The sequence below is a fragment of the Salvelinus namaycush genome, chromosome 5 (genome assembly GCF_016432855.1).
Source record: "Salvelinus namaycush isolate Seneca chromosome 5, SaNama_1.0, whole genome shotgun sequence".
Taxonomy (NCBI): domain Eukaryota; kingdom Metazoa; phylum Chordata; class Actinopteri; order Salmoniformes; family Salmonidae; genus Salvelinus; species Salvelinus namaycush.
Window position 1 is genome coordinate 1,477,510 of NC_052311.1, and position 23,732 is coordinate 1,501,241.

Consider the following 23,732-nt stretch of genomic DNA (forward strand, 5'->3'; position numbering starts at 1 on the left):
GACAGAGCTTGAGAGGATCTGCAGAGAAGAATGGGAGAAACTCCCCAAATACAGGTGTGCCAAGTTGGTAGCGTCATACCCAAGAAGACTTGAGGCTGTAATCGCTGCCAAAGGTGCTTCAACAAAATACTGAGTAAAGGGTCTGAATACTGATGTAAATGTAATATCTGTTGTTTGTTTGTTTAATAGATTTGCAAAAATGTCTAAAAACCTGTTTTTGCTTTGTCTTTACTGGGTATTGTCTGTAGATTGACAATTTAAAAAAATATATTTAATACATTTTAGAATAAGGCTGTAGCGTAAACAAAATTAAGAAAAAGTCAAGGGGTCTGAATGCTTTCCGAATGCACTGTAATGTAAGAGGAAAATCACTTGTTTGACTTCACTGCCCCTTTAAATGTGCTACAGGCCTGCTGATAGCAGTGATCTTTTAGCCTACTGGTCATTCTGTATGTAGTTTGCTGGTAATCCTCAGTGATTTAATTCTCACTTCATCCTATAAGACTTAGTATGGAAAATCGACATCTTACCGGGTCCCTTGCTAGTAGTGTTTAGTCAGGAATTCATTTTTGTGCTATACATTTGAAAGTGACTTTTCTAAATGATGATGAAAAAAGTACTATTGTGCCTTCTACTTCCTTGCCCCCCTCTGTCTGTTTTTTGTTCTTAGAATACTGCCTTGGACACCGTTCTGTTTCAAGTGTATGCCAAAGATGCAGACGCTGGACTTGCCGCTGTTGTAAAGTACCGCATTGATGAGGTAAGCATTGCTTTTGGACACAAACCACATTTTTGTATTGATTGATAAGTGAACCTGACTCAAAACATCAACAGTGAACTTAGAACCAAGTTACACCCCCATTAGAACCAAGTTACACCCCCATTAGAACCAAGTTACACCCCCATTAGAACCAAGTTACACCCCCCATTAGAACCAAGTTGCACCCCCCATTAGAACCAAGTTACACCCCCATTAGAACCAAGTTACACCCCCATTAGAACCAAGTTATACCCCCATTAGAACCAAGTTATACCCCCATTAGAACCAAGTTACACCCCCATTAGAACCAAGTTACACCCCCATTAGAACCAAGTTACACCCCCCATTAGAACCAAGTTACACCCCCATTAGAACCAAGTTACACCCCCATTAGAACCAAGTTGCACCCCCCATTAGAACCAAGTTACACTCCCATTAGAACCATGTTACACCCCCCATTAGAACCAAGTTACACCCCCATTAGAACCAAGTTATACCCCATTAGAACCAAGTTACACCCCCATTGGAACCAAATTACACCCCCATTAGAACCAAGTTACACCCCCATTAGAACCATGTTACACCCCCCATTAGAACCAAGTTACACCCCCATTAGAACCAAGTTATACCCCATTAGAACCAAGTTACACCCCCATTGGAACCAAATTACACCCCCATTAGAACCACGTTACACCCCCATTAGAACCAAGTTGTACCCCCATTAGAACCAAGTTATACACCCATTAGAACCAAGTTATACCCCCATTAGAACCAAATTACAGCCCCAACATTAGTCATGTAGCAGATAATAATAAAAGCCCTTCTCAACAGACATTGAAGGAGAATTAGAAAGGACCATATGCCTTGAGATTGTTATATGGACTCCATGTATTTAAACCCAACTCTCTCCTCGTTTCTAGGCGAGTCCAAGTGATGGACTAAATCATTTTACTATCAATGAGAATAATGGCCAAGTCAAACTGGTTAAACAACTGAATTTTACAAGTTTGAGCACTTTCTATAGGCTGAAGATCAACGCCACGGTAAGTAGCCCATCTCAACACTTCTCTAGTCACTGTTGGATCTTCGCTAGTCACTTATTGGAAGTTTTTTTTTCTGTATTCCTGACTAACAAGCATGTTCTTTCTGGAATTTATCATGTTTTTCAGATCCAGTTGTGGGCTTAATCTGAGAAACGGTCCTATTAAATGTGGTTTTGTGTTTCTGATTGTGTTTCCCCTCACAGGATGGTGGAGGCCCTGTGTATAATGAACCTAACCCTGTTCATCAATCCAGCCTTGCCTTTGCTTTCATCACTGTGGTGGACGTCCCAGACCTGGATCCACGGTTTCTCAGTACTCCTTACGCGACTACTGTCACTGAGCATTCTCCCGTGGTGAGTCTGGTGTTGCCAAATAGGCACTTTCCTTTTAGTTCATAGTTCAACCGACCAAAGAATATCAAACAACATTCACATCGTGTTTTCTACCAACAGCTAAGTCCTTTTACAATTTGTTTATTGTTGTTGCTAGTTGCTGTATTGTCGTACACATACATCTTCCTAAATAGATAAACAATTGTAAAAGTAAAGGTATGGACCAATAAAGTTCCAAATGGTACCATTTTCCCTACTTGGTGTACTACTTATAATCAGATCCATTTACTACTTATGATCTGGGCCATTTACTACTTATGATCTGGGCCATTTACTACTTATGATCAGGGCCATTTACTACTTATGATCTGGGCCATTTACTACTTATGATCTGGGCCATTTACTACTTATGATCAGGGCCATTTACTACTTATGATCTGGGCCATTTACTACTTATGATCTGGGCCATTTACTACTTATGATCCGGGCCATTTACTACTTATGATCTGGGCCATTTACTACTTATGATCTGGGCCATTTACTACTTATGATCTGGGCCATTTACTACTTATGATCCGGGCCATTTACTACTTTTGATCTGGGCCATTTACTACTTATGATCAGGGCCATTTACTACTTATGATCTGGGCCATTTACTACTTTTGATCAGGGCCATTTACTACTTATGATCAGGGCCATTTACTACTTATGATCTGGGCCATTTACTACTTATGATCTGGGCCATTTACTACTTATGATCAGGGCCATTTACTACTTATGATCTGGGCCATTTACTACTTTTGATCAGGGCCATTTACTACTTATGATCAGGGCCATTTACTACTTATGATCAGGGCCATTTACTACTTATGATCTGGGCCATTTACTACTTTTGATCAGGGCCATTTACTACTTTTGATCAGGGCCATTTACTACTTATGATCAGGGCCATTTACTACTTATGATCTGGGCCATTTACTACTTATGATCAGGGCCATTTACTACTTATGATCAGGGCCATTTACTACTTTTGATCAGGGCCATTTACTACTTATGATCTGGGCCATTTACTACTTATGATCTGGGCCATTTACTACTTATGATCAGGGCCATTTACTACTTATGATCTGGGCCATTTACTAATTTTGATCAGGGCCATTTACTACTTATGATCTGGGCCATTTACTACTTATGATCTGGGCCAATTACTACTTTTGATCAGGGCCATTTACTACTTATGATCTGGACCATTTACTACTTATGATCAGGGCCATTTACTACTTATGATCTGGGCCATTTACTACTTATGATCAGGGCCATTTACTACTTATGATCTGGGCCATTTACTACTTATGATCTGGGCCATTTACTACTTTTGATCCGGGCCATTTACTACTTATGATCTGGGCCATTTACTACTTATGATCAGGGCCATTTACTACTTATGATCAGGGCCATTTACTACTTATGATCAGGGCTATTTACTACTTATGATCAGGGCCATTTACTACTTATGATCTGGGCCATTTACTACTTATGATCTGGGCCATTTACTACTTATGATCAGGGCCATTTACTACTTATGATCAGGGCCATTTACTACTTATGATCAGGGCCATTTACTACTTATGATCAGGGCCATTTACTACTTATGATCAGGGCCATTTACTACTTATGATCAGGGCCATTTACTACTTATGATCAGGGCCATTTACTACTTATGATCTGGGCCATTTACTACTTATGATCTGGGCCATTTACTACTTATGATCAGGGCCATTTACTACTTTTGATCAGGGCCATTTACTACTTATGATCAGAGCCATTTACTACTTTTGATCTGGGCCATTTACTACTTATGATCAGGGCCATTTACTACTTATGATCAGGGCCATTTACTACTTATGATCAGGGCTATTTACTACTTATGATCTGGGCCATTTACTACTTATGATCTGGGCCATTAACTACTTATGATCTGGGCCATTTACTACTTATGATCAGGGCCATTTACTACTTATGATCAGGGCCATTTACTACTTATGATCAGGGCCATTTACTACTTATGATCAGGGCCATTTACTACTTTTGATCAGGGCCATTTACTACTTATGATCAGGGCCATTTACTACTTTTGATCAGGGCCATTTACTACTTATGATCAGGGCCATTTACTACTTATGATCAGGGCCATTTACTACTTATGATCTGGGCCATTTACTACTTATGATCCGGGCCATTTACTACTTTTGGGGTGCCAAAGGGGAGAAAGCCTTTGTTGACGTCAGCCTTTAACTGAACTCTACCGTCTCCCTTTCATTTCAGGGCCAGTCTGTGTTTAAAGTGACTGCAATAGATCAGGACACAGGAATCAACGATGCCATCACCTACAGCATTGAAGGTGAGCATAACTACATCTCTGAACGTCTGCTGAACGTCTGCTGAACGTCTCTGAACGTCTGCTGAACGTCTCTGAACGTCTCTGAACGTCTGCTGAACGTCTCTGAACGTCTGCTCGTTTTAGGTTGTTAACGGAACATCAGCATAAACGTTGTCCGTTGCCATTTTGCTGACAACTCTTGAAAAGATAAAAGATATTTTTTGTTTTTAATTCTAAATTGTTGGAATAATGATGAAGATTGGACTCTGATATATTTTTTGTTATTTTGCAGGGCCCGATGACCTGTTTAAAATCACAGCCAATGATGGAATCATATCTGTCAAAAGTGATATTGACAGAGAGGCTTTGTTGGACACCAATTATGTTGTGGCCTTTAATGTGACGGTATACTCTTATTGCTTAAATCCTTTACATCATTTCCAAAAATGAATTTATCCAAAGGACAATATTTAATTTCAAGATGACCTACTGTTAATAAAAAACTACAATTCCAGGCAACGGAGGTGCATCCAAGCATCCTGGGGACCCAAGCCCACACCTCCACTGAGGTGCGGATTACCATCAGTGACGTCAACGACAACAAGCCTAGATTTTATGACTGTGTTGTGGAGCCCTGCGTGGAGGCCAGCAGCTTCACGGCCAACATCTTTGAACACTCCTCCATGGGTGTTCCGGTCGACGATCTCGACATCGAAGCCAAAGATTTGGATCAGGTCAGTCCTTTCTAAGAAATAGGGTTGCAAAAAATGTTGGGATTTTCTGTAACTCGTGGTTGGAAGATTCCCAGAGTTAGGAGGGGGAAAGGAATAATGAAAAACGAAATCTGAAATCCTCCAACCAGGATTACTTGAAAATGTACTGGAACTTTGCAACCCTAATCACAAAATATTTTTTGGTGGGACCTAAGTTTACTCAGGCCAGAAAATTGATCAACATCTGTATTCTGATGTAGGGAGATAATGGAAAATTCGAATTAAGTCTTGCTGGACCAGACAAGGATGCGTTCAGTGTGTCGCCACTGATTGCCTACTCAAAAAGCCAAGTTCAGATCACGGTCAAGAACTCCCAGGCTGTGGACTACGAGACCAAAACATCAATGGTCATCCAGGTACGCGTCTCAAATGGGAACCCCCAGTCCATATTTAGTGCACTACTTTTCACCAGGGCCCAATAAGGACCAAGGTCAAAAGTAAGGTACTATGTCCACGTAAATGTAGGAAATGTCTTCACTATAATTTGACTGACTGAAACCAAAGACAAAACACCATTGTCAAAAAATCATCAAGAACCACCTTGTTATCATAATCATTCAAATACATTTGACAATATTTTCAAAGAAGATGTGTGACAAGTTGATTGAAGATTTCAACCAGACAAACTAAGTGGTTTGGAGTGTGGACAATGCCAGAATTATCCTAGCTTAGCTGAAACAGGTTTTGTGTAGTTTTAATAAGACGGCAAGCAAACACACTTAGGATCCATTACAAACAGGTTGATTACTTATGCTAAAAGGGGATAACATTGCACCCTTCACACGGTATAGCCAGGTGAACTGCGGACACGCAAGAGACATTTAACGGTCTCTACCAGGACGGTTGCCAAGCTGCAGAACGTGAATAATGACATCGCATGATCAACAATACATCGTACCCAAAAGTTTTGTTTTGACGATCATATCACCATTTTCAAAAACCAGCGTTTTTTTTGTCTCAAATGGCACTCTCTTCACCAACCAGTGCACAGCTGTTAACCTGACGTTTACGTACTGATACTCACCACAAAGAACAACATTCTTACTCCGTCCGAAAGTCTGTGTTTAAAACCGAGATAAATCGTGGTTGTTTTCCTGTACAGATTATCGCCAAGGATCCCTCCAATACAGAAGACTGCTGTTCCACGGCTACAGTCACCATTCAGATCAAAGACATTAATGACAACAGCCCCACGTTCCCCAAAGAAGTCTATAACCTCAAGGTTGATGAGCACAGTCCTGATGGAACCACTGTGGACACGATAACAGTAGGTCCATGTTATTGTTACCATTCTAACAGTAGGTCCATGTTATTGTTACCATTCTAACAGTAGATCCTTGTTATTGTTACCATTCTAACAGTAGGTCCTTGTTATTGTTACCATTCTAACAGTAGGTCCATGTTATTGTTACCATTCTAACAGTAGGTCCTTGTTATTGTTACCATTCTAACAGTAGGTCCATGTTATTGTTACCATTCTAACAGTAGGTCCTTGTTATTGTTACCATTCTAACAGTAGATCCTTGTTATTGTTACCATTCTAACAGTAGGTCCATGTTATTGTTACCATTCTAACAGTAGGTCCATGTTATTGTTACCATTCTAACAGTAGATCCTTGTTATTGTTACCATTCTAACAGTAGGTCCTTGTTATTGTTACCATTCTAACAGTAGGTCCATGTTATTGTTACCATTCTAACAGTAGGTCCTTGTTATTGTTACCATTCTAACAGTAGGTCCATGTTATTGTTACCATTCTAACAGTAGGTCCTTGTTATTGTTACCATTCTAACAGTAGATCCTTGTTATTGTTACCATTCTAACAGTAGGTCCATGTTATTGTTACCATTCTAACAGTAGGTCCATGTTATTGTTACCATTCTAACAGTAGGTCCTTGTTATTGTTACCATTCTAATAGTAGGTCCATGTTATTGTTACCATTCTAACAGTAGGTCCTTGTTATTGTTACCATTCTAACAGTAGGTCCATGTTATTGTTACCATTCTAACAGTAGGTCCATGTTATTGTTACCATTCTAACAGTAGGTCCATGTTATTGTTACCATTCTAACAGTAGGTCCTTGTTATTGTTACCATTCTAACAGTAGGTCCATGTTATTGTTACCATTCTAACAGTAGGTCCATGTTATTGTTACCATTCTAACAGTAGGTCCATGTTATTGTTACCATTCTAACAGTAGGTCCATGTTATTGTTACCATTCTAACAGTAGGTCCATGTTATTGTTACCATTCTAACAGTAGGTCCTTGTTATTGTTACCATTCTAACAGTAGGTCCATGTCATTGTTACCATTCTAACAGTAGGTCCATGTTATTGTTACCATTCTAACAGTAGGTCCATGTTATTGTTACCATTCTAACAGTAGGTCCATGTTATTGTTACCATTCTAACAGTAGGTCCATGTTATTGTTACCATTCTGCCTGGAATTCAACCAATGCGCTCTGTGTTTAATTTGAACAGCTTCTTGAAGTATCGAGTGTTAACTCACTCAACCCGGGACACACTGCTATGTAAATCAAACACACCTGTAATAAAATGTGAATCAAAAGTCCTTTGATTGTTGCTGCTAAATGTATTGGAAGTACAAACACAATACTCTACATCTCTCCAGGCAACCGATCCTGACACTATGGATGTTGGTAACATCAGATACAGACTTCTTCCTGACAGCATGTACGTACACTACACACCATTATTACTGTATGTTGTATTGTAATCCAGTCCAGAGTTTTCTTATGTTTATAGGATACTTCATTAATTTAGTTTGCTTTATAAGAGGCTTTCATACAACATAAAACATAAACAATACACAGTATATCAACTTTGATGTTGTCTGACATGAGGTGCTAAAGTTTGTGAAACGAGACCCAGTACATGAGAACTAAATACTAAAAGAGATTTCTGGTTTTCAGACTAAAGTATTTCGATGTGAATGCAACGACAGGGAGGATCTTTGTAACAAACAGCAAACTGATCGACCGAGAACTCACCTCCCTCTATTCTCCAACTCTGCAAGCAAGAGACCAGGCCAACAACACAGGGAACGCTGTGTTAGAAATCACACTGACAGACATCAATGACCAGACACCACAGTTCAACAGAGAATCCTACGTTGACTATGTGAAAGAGGGCTCAGACCTAAGAATTCAAGTACAGGTCAATATCTGTCTCTATACAAGTGGATTTCAAACCTCTCCGCAGGGACACCCCTAGACGTTTTATGATTTTGTTGTAGCCCTGAACGAGCTCAGCTGATTCACCTAATCAAGGACTTTATTATTAGTTGACAAGATGAATAATGTGTGGAATAATCATTGTAAATAAGAAATAGTTCTTAATTGACCCCTTGTATAAAATAAATAAAAACATGGAACGCCTGAGGAACCCAAGGATCGGTTTGAAAAACATCCTACTCTACACCACGGGTGTCAAACTCATTCCATGGAGGGCTGAGAGTTTCCAGGTTATCACTCCTTCCTCGTTTGATCAATGAAGGTCACTGATTAGTTAGGAACTCCCCTCACCTGGTTGTCTAAGACTTCATTTGACAAAGATGGAAAGGAAATAGCCACAACCAGCAGCCCCTGGGCCCTCCATGGAATGAGTTTGAGACCCCTACTCTACACACAGTAACCAAAGGGTTAAAACTGCTCTACAGCTGACCCTTATGCTAGTCTATGGCAGACCCGTAGACCCGGGAAATTCTAGTAACTATCCAAAAATTCCCAGGTTTTCGAAAAATCCAGGTCAGAGGATTCCAGATTTCCTGTTTATTCCAGGAAATATTCCAGGAATTTGGGGGAAAGTTACCAGACTTTTGCTACCTAGGTAGACCTCTGTGCTGCTTCTAGTTGTTGGTGATTTTTTTCCTTCTTCTCGTTTGCAGGCTACTGACAGAGATGAACCACCCAACAGCGAGATTGTGTATGGAATAGTTAGCAGTAACTACAGTGCCAAATTCACCATTGACCCCACCACAGGCTGGTTGGAGAACAAAGGCCCGCTAGACAGAGAGGCCATGCAGGCCAAGGATAATGGGCAGGTTAAGTTAAATGTGACAGCAACTGACAAAGGCAGTCCACCACTGTCCACCTGGGTGCCAGTCATCATCAATGTGGAGGTAAGATCACTGTCCATCCCTCACAAACCTTTGACAAGTGCACAGACAGGGTGTATTGGTACCTGGGCCCATATTCACAAAGCGTCTCAGAGTAGGACTGTTGATCTAGGATCAGATCCCCCTTGGCAGCTCTGTTACTAGGTCCTAAACAACTTTGCATTTATGTTTTATTTAAAAAATATATATTTCTTATATTATTATCCCAGAAAGTTCTTTTGCGTTATTACATACAGCCGGAATTAACTTCTGGATATCAGAGCGACGATACCTCACCAGCGTTATGACCAGAAATACGACTTTCCCGAATTGGATCCTTTGTTCGTACTCCCCAATGCAATTTAACTTATCCCTGAGGCTGTTTCAAGACGCCGCCAACGGAGAAGAGGTATTTAGAGTGGACTTCTAGTCTGTCTCAGGAGGCATGCACACCATCCACTGCTTCCGAATATATTACTCGCTAATGTTCAGCCCCTGGACAATAAAGTAGACGAGTTCAGGGCGAGGATCTCCTTCCAGAGAGACATAAGGGACTGTAACATACTCTGTTTCGCAGAATCATGGCTCTCTCCGGATATACTGTCCCCATCCATACAGCCAGCTGGGTTCTCAGTTCATTGTGCATACAGGAATAAAGAACTCTCCGGGAAGAAGACAGGCGGGGGTGTATGTTTCATGATTAACTACTCATTGTGTGATTGTGGTAATGTACAGGAAGTCAAGTCCTTTTGTTCAACCAACCTAGAATACCTCACAATAAAATGCCGACCGCATTACCTCCCAAGAGAGCCGTGTATATTACCCCTCAAGCCGATACCACAACGGCCCTCAAGGAATTACACTGGACTTTGTGCAAACTGGAAACCACATATCCTGAGGCGACATTTATTGTAGCTGGGGATTTTAACAAAGCAGTTCTGAGGAAAACGCTACCAAAGTTCTATCATTGACTGTAGTACTTGCGCTTCAAAAACTCTCGACCACTGTCACTCTCCCTTCCGGGATGGCTACAAGGCCCTCCCCTGCCCTCCATTCGGGCAAATCAGATCACGACTCCTCCCTTCAAACAGGAAATACCCGTTCTAAGGAAAATTCAACACTGGTCTGACCAATCTGAATCCACGCTTCAAGATTGTTTTGATCACGCTGACTGGGATATGTTCCGGGTAGCCTCTGAGAATAACATTGACGTATACACAGACACGGTGACCAAGTTCATAAGGAAGTTTATGGGGGATGTTGCTCCCACTGTGACGATTAAAACCTACCCAAACCAAAAAACTGTGGGACATTTAAGCATGTTAACCCTCGCAAGGCTGCAGGACCAGACGGCATCCCTAGCCACGCCATCAGAGCATGCGCAGACCAGCTGGCTGGAGTGTTTACAGACATATTCAATCTCTCCCCATCCCAGTCTGCTGTCCCCACTTGCCCAAGATGTTCACCATTGTTCCGGTACCCAAGAAAGCAAAGGTAACTGAACTAAATAGCACTCACTTCTGTCATCATGAATGGCTTTGAGAGGCTAGTTAAGGATCATATCACCTCTACCTTACCTGACACCCTAGACCCACCGCATTTTGCAATAGATCCACTGACGATGCAATCGCCATCGCACTACACCCTGCCCTATCCCATCTGGACAAGAGGAATACCTATGTGAGAATGCTGTTCATTGACTATAGCTCAACCTTCAACCCTCCAAGCTCATCATTAAGCTTGGGACCCTGGGTCTGAACCCCGCCCTATGCAACTGGGTCCTGGACTTCCTGATGGGCCGCCCCCAGGTGGTAGAAAGTAGAATACAACACCTCCACCCCGCTGATCCTCAACACAGGGACCCCACAAGGGTGCATGCTCAGCCCCCTCCTGTACTCCTTTGTCACCCGTGATGGTGTGGCCACCACGCACGCCTCCAACTCAATCATCAAGTTTGAAGACAACACAACAGTGGTAGGCCTGATTATCAACAACAACGAGACGGCCTACAGGGAGGAGGTGAGGGCCCTGGCAGAGCGGTGAAGGAAAAAAACCTCTCCCTCAATGTCAGCAAAATGAAGGAGCTGATCGTGGACTTCGGGAGACAGCAGAGGGAGCGTGCTCTCATCCACATCGCCGGGGCCGCAGTGGAGAACGTGAAAAGGCTTCATGTTCCTCGGCGTGCACATCACTGATAAAATGGTCCACCCGTACAGACAGTGTGGTGAAGAAGGCACAACAGCGACTTTTATCTTTAGATTCAGAAGGAAATACTGATCCTCGATCACCGTTCTTAATCTGAGAAGCTTTACGCATATGGACCCAGACCTTGTATCTCTTTTTCGACTGGATAGACCTTTCGACAGATTGTTTAATGTGTAAGTGTGTCGTCTTCTTGACGTGATCAGAAGTAAGAGGAAGGCTTCATTTCCTTGTATCTTTGTCAACTTCGTGAACATAAATTGTAAATTGTAAAGCTTCACTGGTCTTCTACTTTCCAACCTAGGATATCAACGACAACACACCGAAGTTTGAAAAAACTTCTTACAAATTCTTAGTGGAGGAGGGGAAGAAAGGTAAGCACATTTCTTTTTGTTGAATTCAGACATTTTGCCGCCAGTACCCTGATAAACATCCTGGAGGATGTGGTTTAGTCCCTACTTCTCCTCAGAAAAACATTGATCATCGCCTCAAACATAATCTATCTCCCGCCAAAAAAAACATGCCTCTCGCCACTTACCATGCCGTCATTGTGGAATTTGTTCTTAACTGACTTGATAATAAACGTTTAATAATTTACCAAAAAAACATCTAGATAATCATGAATTCAAAAACCTAAGGCCGTCTCTTTCTGTCTTTCTCTAACAGCTGCATTTGTGGGCTCCGTCCAGGCAGTGGATTTGGACCAAACTATCGACCACAGCCGCATCTCCTTCAGCATCGTCAGCGGAAGCTTCGGACAATTCATCATCCGAACCTTCAACGACGAACCCAATGGTTACATCGGTAACATCACGGTCGACCCGGACATTGAGCTAGACTACGAGAGCAGCTTCAAGACCTTCAGCCTGGATGTGGAGGCCATGGACCTGGGATCGAGGAAGGACACTGTAAAGGTGGAGGTGATTGTGCTGGATGTGAATGACGAGAGGCCTGAGTTCAAGCCCGTCGCCCCGTTGTACATAAAGGAAAACACCACTATCACTGGAGTCGTGGGGAATTTCGAAGGGGTGGACCTGGACAACAATCACTCTCTGGTCTACCAGCTGGTCGCCACTAAGTGCCGCTGTAACGGCTCCCTGACTCACGGAACCTGCCCAGAGGACTGGTTCATCCTGCAGCCCACAGGGGAGATCATGCTCAACGAGGAGTTTGTGATCGACTTTGAGAAGTGTGACCAGGTTGAGCTGGAGGCCCAGGTGGAGGATGAGTGCACCCAGAAAGGGGAGAACAACAGTGCAACATCAGGTCGGTTTAACTGGGTTTGATCGGGTACCTCTGTTTGGTTCTGGCTCTGTTTGGGTTGTAAAATTCCCAGGTTGAAAGATTCCCTGGAAAATACCCTGGGGATGAGGCGGGAATAATCAGGAACTCCCAAGAATCCTGCAATTGGTATTTCTGAAAAACCTGGGAATTCTGGGAATTTTACCAGAAATGTTTAACCCTATATTGTAGCATTACTATCGTTAATATCTACGTTTGATATTTAATATAATTTAATATCTATCCTTTAATATCTTTCAATGTTTTCTAACAATTCAAATGAATTTCAGGGCACATTGTGATCAACATCGAAGACATCAATGACAATGCCCCTGATTTCGATACATTAGATTCCTTATATGGTAAATATGTTTCCTAAATTTCAGCACGTTGTATGGTATATCTGAATATCGTATTTTTTTTTATATATATGATAATTCAATTTTTACTTTATGATATGAATCTATATAGCTACAGATTGACTTAATAGTGTTCTTACCGACCTCACCTTCTCTACAGTTGTGGTGTCAGAGACGGCCTCTGTTGGCTCAGTAATCGCCAGTGTCACTGTGAGTATAACTGTGTAAAATGGACAACGTCAGTTGCAGGGGCAGCGGGACATCTCCTTCGTTTTTTTGTATCTCAAAATTTAGCTTTTAAAGGTAGACTTAGCAATATGCCATCATTATACATAGTAGGGACTGCATGCATGTTATGCAGAAAAAAATGAACTTTTGAATCTAATATAAAGTACATTTAATACATTTAACTTGACGACTTGCTGCGAGATAATGAGTTGCTATGAAATACAGTCATCCTTTCCCCCCCCTTCCATATAGGCTACAGACCGTGATTCTGGGAAAAATAGGCAAATGACATTTTCGATAACAAGTGTACAATTCTGGGATGACGTCAACAATAAAACGAACGACTTGGGTAGTCGAGTGTTTCGAATTGTCACCACACAGGAAGACGATAAATACGTCGGAAATATTCAGTGAGTATATAAATGCTGTCCGGGCAAGTCATATTTTAAATTTCTGATTTCACTATAATTAATAGCCATTAAGAAACACAATGATTTGTTAGGTTTCATAGTTGACACTATTGCAATGGATGAGGTAGATACAACGAAAATGACTTACAGAAGAATAACAGGTCTTTTTAAACTTTGTAGTAACATCGAAGTGCTGAATATTAACGTGAAAGGTAAGTATTTGGTGACAGTCGGGGCAGCTAACACTGAAGAACCCAAACTCTTCTCCGAAACCAAACTGGAGGTAAAACTCACTGTGATTCATACAAAAATGTGAATTGATGGTTGCATTAGTGAACATATTTCATTCTCTGTTGGCTCTTACTGTTCTCTCTTACCCTCTGCCTGTCTGTCTGTCTGTCTGTCTGTATGTCTGTCTGTCTGTCTGCCTGCCTGTCTGCCCGCCTGTCTGTCTGCTTGTCTATCTGCCTGCCTGCCTGTCTGCATGTCTGTCTGTCTGTATGTCTGCCTGTCTGTCTGTCTGCCTGTCTGTCTGTCTGTCTGTCTGTCTGTCTGTCTGTCTGTCTGTCTGCCTGCCTGCCTGTCTGCCCGCCTGTCTGTCTGCTTGTCTATCTGCCTGCCTGCCTGTCTGCATGTCTGTCTGTCTGTATGTCTGCCTGTCTGTCTGTCTGCCTGTCTGTCTGCATGTCTGTCTGCCTGTCTGTCTGCATGTCTGTCTGCCTGCCTGCATGTCTGTCTGTAAGTCTGTCTGTCTGTCTGCCTGTCTGTCTGTCTATCTGCCTGTCTGTCTGTCTGCCTGCCTGCCTGCCTGCCTGCCTGCCTGCCTGCCTGCCTGCCTGACTGTCTGTCTGTCTGTCTGTCTGTCTGTCTGTCTGTCTGTCTGTCTGTCTGAGTAACACTTTGTTTCATGTTTCCCTCCAGATCTTCACAGTTGACAAGAGCTTAAAAGTCGAGCTTTTGTTTTCAAAGACAGTGGCAGAAGTCCAAGCGGTCCAAAGTCAGATTGTACAGTAAGATATCTTTCTTCACTGCATCTATTAACTATATTACATATATAGCATAATAATGTACTAACTTAATAAACTAGAATAAAAAATTGTTTTTTGTATTTGTTCATTTATACGTTTAACAATTAATGTGGCTGTACCTATAGGAAGACTTTCAGATTGAGATTACATAGGCCATCCCCGTTGACAAGTGTTTTAACCACAGCATGGGGTAATACATGAATTCATTAACTTTATAAATGTTTCCTATGCAGGCTTCTAACCACAGCAACTAAGACGAAAGTGGAAGTAGTTAATATTAGGGCTGATTCAGCCAGTACGGAAACCAGGTAATAAATATCACATGGCTACCAGGATTCCAGTCAATTCCACTTCAGTTCCAGTCCATTCAGAAAGTCAAACAAATTCAATTTCCACATTTTCTTTCCTCATTTAAAAGCATTGCTGGGAATTGGAATTTCAATGTACTTCCAAAAACTGACTGGAATTTAAATGTAATTGTCTCCAACCCTGACTACTATTGTGTGTGTGTGTGTGTGTGTGTGTGTGTGTGTGTGTGTGTGTGTGTGTGTGTGTGTGTGTGTGTGTGTGTGTGTGTGTCTGTCTGTCTGTCTGTCTGTCTGTCTGTCTGTCTGTCTGTCTGTCTGTCTGTCTGTCTGTCTGTCTGTCTGTCTGTCTGTCTGTCTGTCTGTCTGTCTGTCTGTCTGTCTGTCTGTCTGTCTGTCTGTCTGTCTGTCTGTCTGTCTGTCTGTCTGTCTGTCTGTCTGTCTGTCTGTCTGTCTGTCTGTCTGTCTGTGTGTGTGATCTGTAGATCTGTAGATCTGTGTCACTGCTCAAGTAGTTTAGAAATCCATAATATATATATATATTAAATTTTGTTTAAAAAAAAAACGTCTTAATTCTTTTGCAGGGCGGCTGACGATACCGTAATGGAGGTGTACTTTGTAAATGCCAATGGAACGGCTCTCGACTCTGACACTGCCGAGACTATTCTGTCCAAGAGTAAGGAACGGTACAAATTACAGACTGAATTTGGCCTGAAAGATATAGTAAGTTTACTATAGGAAACTATTATTAAACTATCCCCCCCCTCTCGTTACCATACACATACAATACACATCTATTTCAAGAAACATGCCACTTTTCATTTATTGGATTTTAAATCTCAAGTAATCTCCTGATCTCACTGCATTTCATTTGAATGGTCTCCAACCCGGCCTTGTACATGCTAAACGAATATTTGTCAGTGTCAGAAATGACTCCCTATTCCTGATGTTGTACACTATTTTTGAACAGGGCTCTGGTGAAAAGTAGTGCACTATATAGGGAATAGGATTCCTATAGGGCAGAGTACACCAAATGGTGGCCCTTGGGCCGGATTTTGCCCGCGGGTGGTTTTATTTGCCCCCATGTTTTCTGAGCAAAAAAATAAAAAATAAAGTTCAGTTTTTTATTGTTGGACAAAAAATACTGTTAAAACACCAGGAAATCAGCTCCAAGTGATTTTAATTTAAAGAAATCTGTTCCCAAGTATTCCCACGCATAATAGAGAGACAAGGGATGTGTTCAAATGTCGCAAGGTTTGAAATGATTATGTTTTAGTCAAACATTATATCTGTTTGGGGTTCCTGCGGTCAATTTGCAGTGTAAAAATGATTTGTAATTATGTTCCGGCTCCTCGACCATCCGCTCAAGAAAAAAATCGTCACACACCTGAATCTAGTTGATGATCTCTGGTATAGGTACTTCCACATGAATTGTTAAACGAATAAATATAAATAAATGTCCACTAGCTATTAGTATGTTACTACATTATTATGCTTATATTAGTAATATAGTGAAAACATGCAGTGAAGATCTGTTACAGTACGATCTGACTTTGGTCCACTAAAGGAATGTTCCCCTGAGCTAAGGTTGCAAAAATTACGGTAATTTTCCCCCAAAATTCCCACATTTTCCAGAAATCCTTATTGGAAGATTCACGGAATCGGGAGGAAATAAGAAAGAATACTGAATCCCTCCAACCCTGATTTCTGGAAAACTAGGGAATTTTAAGGGGAAAATTACCGTAATTTTTGCAACTCTACTCTGAACTCAGTGTGTGTGCTGTTGCAGGGGGGGACTGTGGTGACAGAGAAACAGGTGAATCCATTCATGTTCGGTCTGTTGGGATTGGTGGCAGGCCTCATCATCGTCCTGGCTGTCATGACAACATCTCTCGTCTGCACCCGCAGGAGGTAAGCTGAGACCTGGGCACGTATGTATAAAAACATCTCAGAGTAAAAGCGCTGATCTGGGATCTGTTCTGTCCTTTAGATTATAATGGATTGAAGTGTGTGTGGACATAGGTACCTGATCCTAGATCAGTATTCTGACATGTTTGATACATATGATTCACACACAAAAAAAAGTCACGTTTTATTTGTCACATGTTATGGTACTGAGTCAATGTGGAGGCTATACACAAGGGGTACCGGTACAGAGTCAATGTACCGGTAACTAGTATGGGTTATTTAGTATGTGTAACTAGTATGGGTTAGTAAGTATGGGTAACTAGTATGTGTAACTAGTATGGGTTATTTAGTATGTGTAACTAGTATGTGTAACTAGTATGGGTTATTTAGTATGTGTAACTAGTATGGGTTATTTAGTATGTGTAACTAGTATGGGTTAGTAAGTATGGGTAACTAGTGTGTGTAACTAGTATGGGTTATTTAGTATGTGTAACTAGTATGTGTAACTAGTATGGGTTATTTAGTATGTGTAACTAGTATGTGTAACTAGTATGGGTTATTTAGTATGTGTAACTAGTATGGGTTATTTAGTATGTGTAACTAGTATGGGTTATTTAGTATGTGTAACTAGTATGGGCTAGTAAGTATGGGTAACTAGTATGGGTTAGTAAGTATGTGTAACTAGTATGGGTTAGTAGGTATGGGTAACTAGTATGGGTTAGTAAGTATGTGTAACGAGTATGGGTTAGTAGGTATGGGTAACTAGTATGGGTTAGTAGGTATGGGTAACTAGTATGGGTTAGTAAGTATGTGTAACTAGTATGGGTTAGTAAGTATGTGTAACTAGTATGGGTTATTTAGTATGTGTAACTAGTATGGGTTAGTAAGTATGGGTAACTAGTATGGGTTAGTAGGTATGGGTAACTAGTATGGGTTAGTAAGTATGTGTAACTAGTATGGGTTATTTAGTATGGGTAACTAGTATGGGTTAGTAAGTATGTGTAACTAGTATGGGTTATTTAGTATGTGTAACTAGTATGGGTTAGTAAGTATGGGTAACTAGTATGGGTTCGTAGGTATGGGTAACTAGTATGGGTTAGTAGGTATGGGTAACTAGTATGGGTTAGTAAGTATGTGTAACGAGTATGGGTTAGTAAGTATGGGTAACTAGTATGGGTTAGTAAGTATGTGTAACTAGTATGGGTTAGTAAGTATGTGTAACTAGTATGGGTTATTTAGTATGTGTAACTAGTATGGGTTAGTAAGTATGGGTAACTAGTATGGGTTAGTAGGTATGGGTAACTAGTATGGGTTAGTATGTGTAACTAGTATGGGTTAGTAAGTATGGGTAACTAGTATGGGTTAGTATGTATGGGTAACTAGTATGGGTTAGTAAGTATGTGTAACTAGTATGAGTTATTTAGTATGGGTAACTAGTATGGGTTAGTAGGTATGGGTAACTAGTATGGGTTAGTAAGTATGTGTAACTAGTATGGGTTAGTAAGTATAGGTAACTAGTATGGGTTATTTAGTATGTGTAACTAGTATGGGTAACTAACCTATGGACGGTGAAATGTTACAGCTACAGAACGAAGCTGAAGGCAGCTAAAGCCATGAACTCAGCAGCCATGGTGGTGACTGGTGGAGATCAGAAGAGTAGGCCTGTCGTGCCTGGAACCAACAAGTACACCATGGAGGGGTGAGTCCTGTCCTCCACACATAGGCTGCATCCCAAATGGCACCCTATTCCTTGCATAGTGCACTAGTTTTAACCCGGGCCCATAGGGTGCATCCCAAATGGCACCCTATTCCTTGCATAGTGCACTAGTTTTAACCTGGGCCCATAGGGTGGATCCCAAATGGCACCCTATTCCTTGCATAGTGCACTAGTTTTAACCTGGGCCCATAGTGTGGATCCCAAATGGCACCCTATTCCTTGCATAGTGCACTAGTTTTAACCTGGGCCCATAGTGTGGATCCCAAATGGCACCCTATTCCTTGCATAGTGCACTAGTTTTAACCTGGGCCCATAGTGTGGATCCCAAATGGCACCCTATTCCTTGCATAGTGCACTAGTTTTAACCTGGGCCCATAGGGTGGTTCCAACTCCCTACGTGAAATGTACATGTACAATAATTACACAATAACACACAGTGCATTCTGAAATTATTCAGACCCCTTGACTTTTTCCACATTTTGTTTCGTTATTATTATAAAAATGTATTAAATAAAATGTTTTCCTCATCAATCTACACTCAATACCCCAGGTAGAGATGCTTGCAAAATTATTACAAATATAACACTGAAGTATCACATATGATTCTGCCACCACCATGATTCACCGTAGGGATAGCGCCACAATATCCCACAATGACAAAGCAAAATCTGGTTTTTGTTAGACATTTTTGCAAATGTATTAAAAACAAAATTATCTTATTTAAATAAGTATTCAGACTCTTTGCTATGAGACTCGAAATTGAGCTCAGGTGCATCCTGTTTCCATTGATCATCATTGAGATGCTTCTACAACTTGATTGGAGTCCACCTGGTGGTAAATTCAATGAATTGGACATGATTTGGAAAGCCACACACCTGTCTATATAATGTCCCATAGTTGACAGTGCATGTCAGAGCAAAAACCAAGCCATGAGGTCAAAGGAATTGTCTGTAGAGCTCTGAGACAGGATTGTGTCGAGGCTCAGATCTGGGGAAGGGTACCAAAACATTTCTGCAGCATTGAAGGTCCCCAAAGAACACAGTGGCCTCCATCATTCTTAATTGGAAGAAGTTTGGAACCACCAACACCGCCCGGCCAACTTGAGCAAACAGAAAAAACCTGTTTTTGTTTTGTCATTATTGGGTATTGTGTGAAGATTGATGATGTGAGGGGGGGAAATAATTTAATCCAGTTTTTGAATAAGACTGTAACGTACCAAAATGTGTAAAAAGTCAAACGGGTCTGAATACTTTCCCGAATGCACCGTATTTCTTTATGGTTCCACCCTGTCTTTGCTTTCACAAAAACCTGAGAAGATATTTTGGACCGCAGTTTTAAACACCTGTTTAGTTTTTAGCACAAAGCACATTTCAAATGCAGTGTAAACAGGTTGTCAAATCATTTCACTTGTCAAATGTGCCAAGGGAATAGGGAAGTAGGGTAGCCTAACAGTGTTTTCTCTGCCTCTGTGTTTTTGTCTAGGGCTAACCCTGTGCTCAACTTGAACATCGACACAGCCACAGACCTGGGCTTCGACGAAGAAGGCTCTAACGCTGACAGAGTCAGGTAGAAACCACCTATTGATGATGACGATGATGACAATAAGAACAATATGTGCAGACCGTGTGGTCTAGTAGTAATACTCACGGCCATACGATTCGATTTGAACACTACACTACAGAGTCATGTGAACACTACAGAGTCATGTGAACACTACAGAGTCGTGTGAACACTACAGAGTCATGTGAACACTACAGAGTCATGTGAACACTACACTACAGAGTCATGTGAACACTACAGAGTCATGTGAACACTACACTACAGAGTCATGTGAACACTACAGAGTCGTGTGAACACTACACTACAGAGTCATGTGAACACTACACTACAGAGTCATGTGAACACTACAGAGTCATGTGAACACTACACTACAGAGTCATGTGAACACTACAGAGTCGTGTGAACACTACACTACAGAGTCATGTGAACACTACAGAGTCATGTGAACACTACACTACAGAGTCATGTGAACACTACACTACAGAGTCATGTAAACACGTTATTACAGAGCCATGTAAATATGTGTAGATGTGGGTGTCATCTGAGACACTGACAAATACATGTGTATTTACGCATCGCCATTACATCTAGCATTCCTCTGATTGTCCTATCATGCAACCAAGAACACTGTTTCAAAATGTTTATACTGGTAATGTTCTTTGCTATTTTTTCTCCATTGGACAGTATTGAGATGTTATTGCTGACATTAATTAAGGTGTCATCGTCATGGACTCCTCTTTGTATGACTCTAATTTAGTGCATTTCTTTTTAAATTCAAGCCTGAATTCCTTGGACTACAACATAGACATGGTCATGTCTGACAAGGATACGATGCCCATGATGGTAACGTTATAGTTCATTATAGTTATTATTATTACTAAGTTATTATCATTATTCTGGATGGTCATGGCTGCCGTCTCCCTGTGTAGATGATCCAGGAGGAGGATGAGGAGGAGTGGGGAGCAGATAACCCCTACGTCGAGCCTCTGGGTGAAGCCTTGGCCCAGCGTGGCAAGAAGAGAGACAACAACAGCCCTAGTTTTACCTTCGCTAACCCTTCACTCAGCACCACAGACCTGTGAGTGGCTGCCATCTTGGGGCAGTATCACTGACCTGTGACGGCCATTTTGGGATCTATGATACTGACCGCGGGTTCATAAAATGGACCCCGTAAAATGGACCTTGCTTCCTGGAAAAGGATAGATGCCAAACTCTGTGCTAGAAAGACAATGTGACTTTTGAGATTAAATCAAGTTCAAATCTAATCTTTTTGTTGGTGTTGAACCACTCGATTGCATGCTATTATTTGATTCAATTTAGGGAATATTTCCGTGTAAACATTTATCACAACACATAGTACAGTGATGTTAGATTAGCCGGCTTGCTATTTGCTGCAACAGTATATCACATCGTTTCTGTTGTTGTTGAAGAACATCAACCTAAAGCAAAAAACATGACACTTTGGGATGAAAAGCAAAAATTACAAATGTTTTTCATTGTGAATCATTTTATTAGTAGTATTTTTCTAAACGTGTAAAGATTTGATTGATATTTTTAATACATTATGCTTTGCGAAGTTGACGTTTTTATATTCATTTCGTTCCAGTTTTTTTCCCCTCCGTTTATTATGAAACTCAACACTTGTATCTGGAATCCTGTGTTGTTTTTGAGTACGGCCCCTTCAAGAGTACGAACATCTACCAACGGTTGATTGGACTCTTTCTAATACGACCTCCACAGTATTTTATTGAACTAAAAAAAACAATGTTTTTTTCATATATATAAAACTCATTATAAATATACAGGTTGGCCAAATGCTGTACCTTCTAAACATGTCTCTATATTTCTACTTAACGTACTGTATAATTAGTGCCTGGGGGTTTTGAGAGGGTGTAAGTATGGTGTGTGTGTTAGCTGAGGCCAAACCTAAGGCGATACAGGAATGGCGGAGAGAGAGAGTGTGTTGAATCATTTCAGTTGTGTTTTTGCAGATATTCAAATTGGCTGTATTTAAATAAACGTATGGTAAATGCAATCATCCAATAAAAATGGGTTTTCTTCAAATATTCATTCTTGAAACAATGTTATTGGTTTACAGAAATATTAACATATATGGTACTTAAAGGGACAGTGTGAGATTCTGGCAATGAAGCTCTTTTTCTACTTACCCAGAGTCAGATTAACCATTTCTATGTTTTCTTTTGGTGCAGTTTGAAGGAGGTTGCGGTTATTTTCGTGAGCCATTGTTTAAACCGGAACAGTTAGCATGCTAACTAGGGCTTAATTGCCAGAATCACACTATTCCTTTAAGGGATGAATTACCATTAACTTAAAACACACACAAAATGTACATAGTCTCATGTCTCACATCACAATCAACGAGATATAACTATCACAAAATGTGATTATCAATGTAGCTGGCAAATAAATACATTTGGCTGTAGGAATTATTACTTTTGAAAAATTACCTTGAATGTACAATTGCCATTGAACACATTTTTCAAAAAGTAACATTTACACAATAACACAAAGAGATAATGGAATAAACGCAATAACACAAAGAGATAATGGACTAAACACAATAACACAAAGAGATAATGGAATAAACACAATAACACAAAGAGATAATGGAATAAACACAATAACACAAAGAGATAATGGAATAAACACTATAACACAAAGAGATAATGGAATAAACACAATTAACACTATAACACAAAGAGATAATGGAATTAAAACAATAACACAAACAGATAATGCAAGAAACGCAATTAACACAATAACTGAAATTAACACTTTGCACCAATCACAACATAACAACCAGCATTTAGGGCCTCTGAAAACAAGTTAAAGACAACATTAAAAAAAATGCTACCCATATTATTTTTTTAAACCAAAGAAGAATGTTTTTAAAGTCTTGAAAATAAGTGACAGGTTGTCATGTTTTCTTCTTGAATGCATCATAGATTGAATCTGCTGGCACAACATCCATGACCAAGTTCCTCTCGCAGCTGCCGGCATTTAACAAACATGAAAAAAAAGTGTGAGAAAAAAAGCGAGCGATGTATTGGATTTAAAAAAATAAAAAAAATTGTTTGGCTTATATGAACTGTTGATATGAGGGCTGGACTAAGAGATGACCAAAATAATGTTATCAGTCCAATGGCTATGGTAATGTTGTTAGCTTGCCTTGCAGCCCTAAGAAGTTGGCCCAAAGTCCTTCAGTTTAGGGATAATTTAGTTAACCTTATGTTGCTGTGGTAATGTAGGTAGCCTGCTGTCCATTGACTGAGAGAATTAGCCTGTGGTAGTCGTGTGGTAATGTAG

The 23,732-nt window shown here is 40.7% G+C and overlaps 1 protein-coding gene across 1 annotated transcript; it reads left to right on the top strand.

The window, feature by feature from the left end:
- Nucleotides 1-344: 344 nt before the first annotated feature.
- cdhr2 (cadherin related family member 2) lies at nt 345-22,473 on the top strand. The gene is made up of 26 exons (XM_038995216.1): nt 345-356; nt 671-760; nt 1,681-1,803; nt 2,007-2,156; nt 4,461-4,536; nt 4,808-4,920; nt 5,031-5,249; nt 5,489-5,644; nt 6,391-6,555; nt 7,923-7,984; nt 8,224-8,467; nt 9,198-9,431; nt 11,914-11,983; nt 12,276-12,875; nt 13,181-13,252; nt 13,410-13,459; nt 13,730-13,887; nt 14,068-14,170; nt 14,809-14,897; nt 15,149-15,223; nt 15,805-15,943; nt 17,010-17,131; nt 18,711-18,827; nt 20,328-20,411; nt 21,185-21,248; nt 21,335-22,473. Exons 1-26 carry the CDS (start codon nt 345-347, stop codon nt 21,485-21,487), a joined length of 3,540 nt encoding a protein of 1,179 aa, XP_038851144.1. The 3' UTR covers nt 21,488-22,473.
- Nucleotides 22,474-23,732: the final 1,259 nt, after the last annotated feature.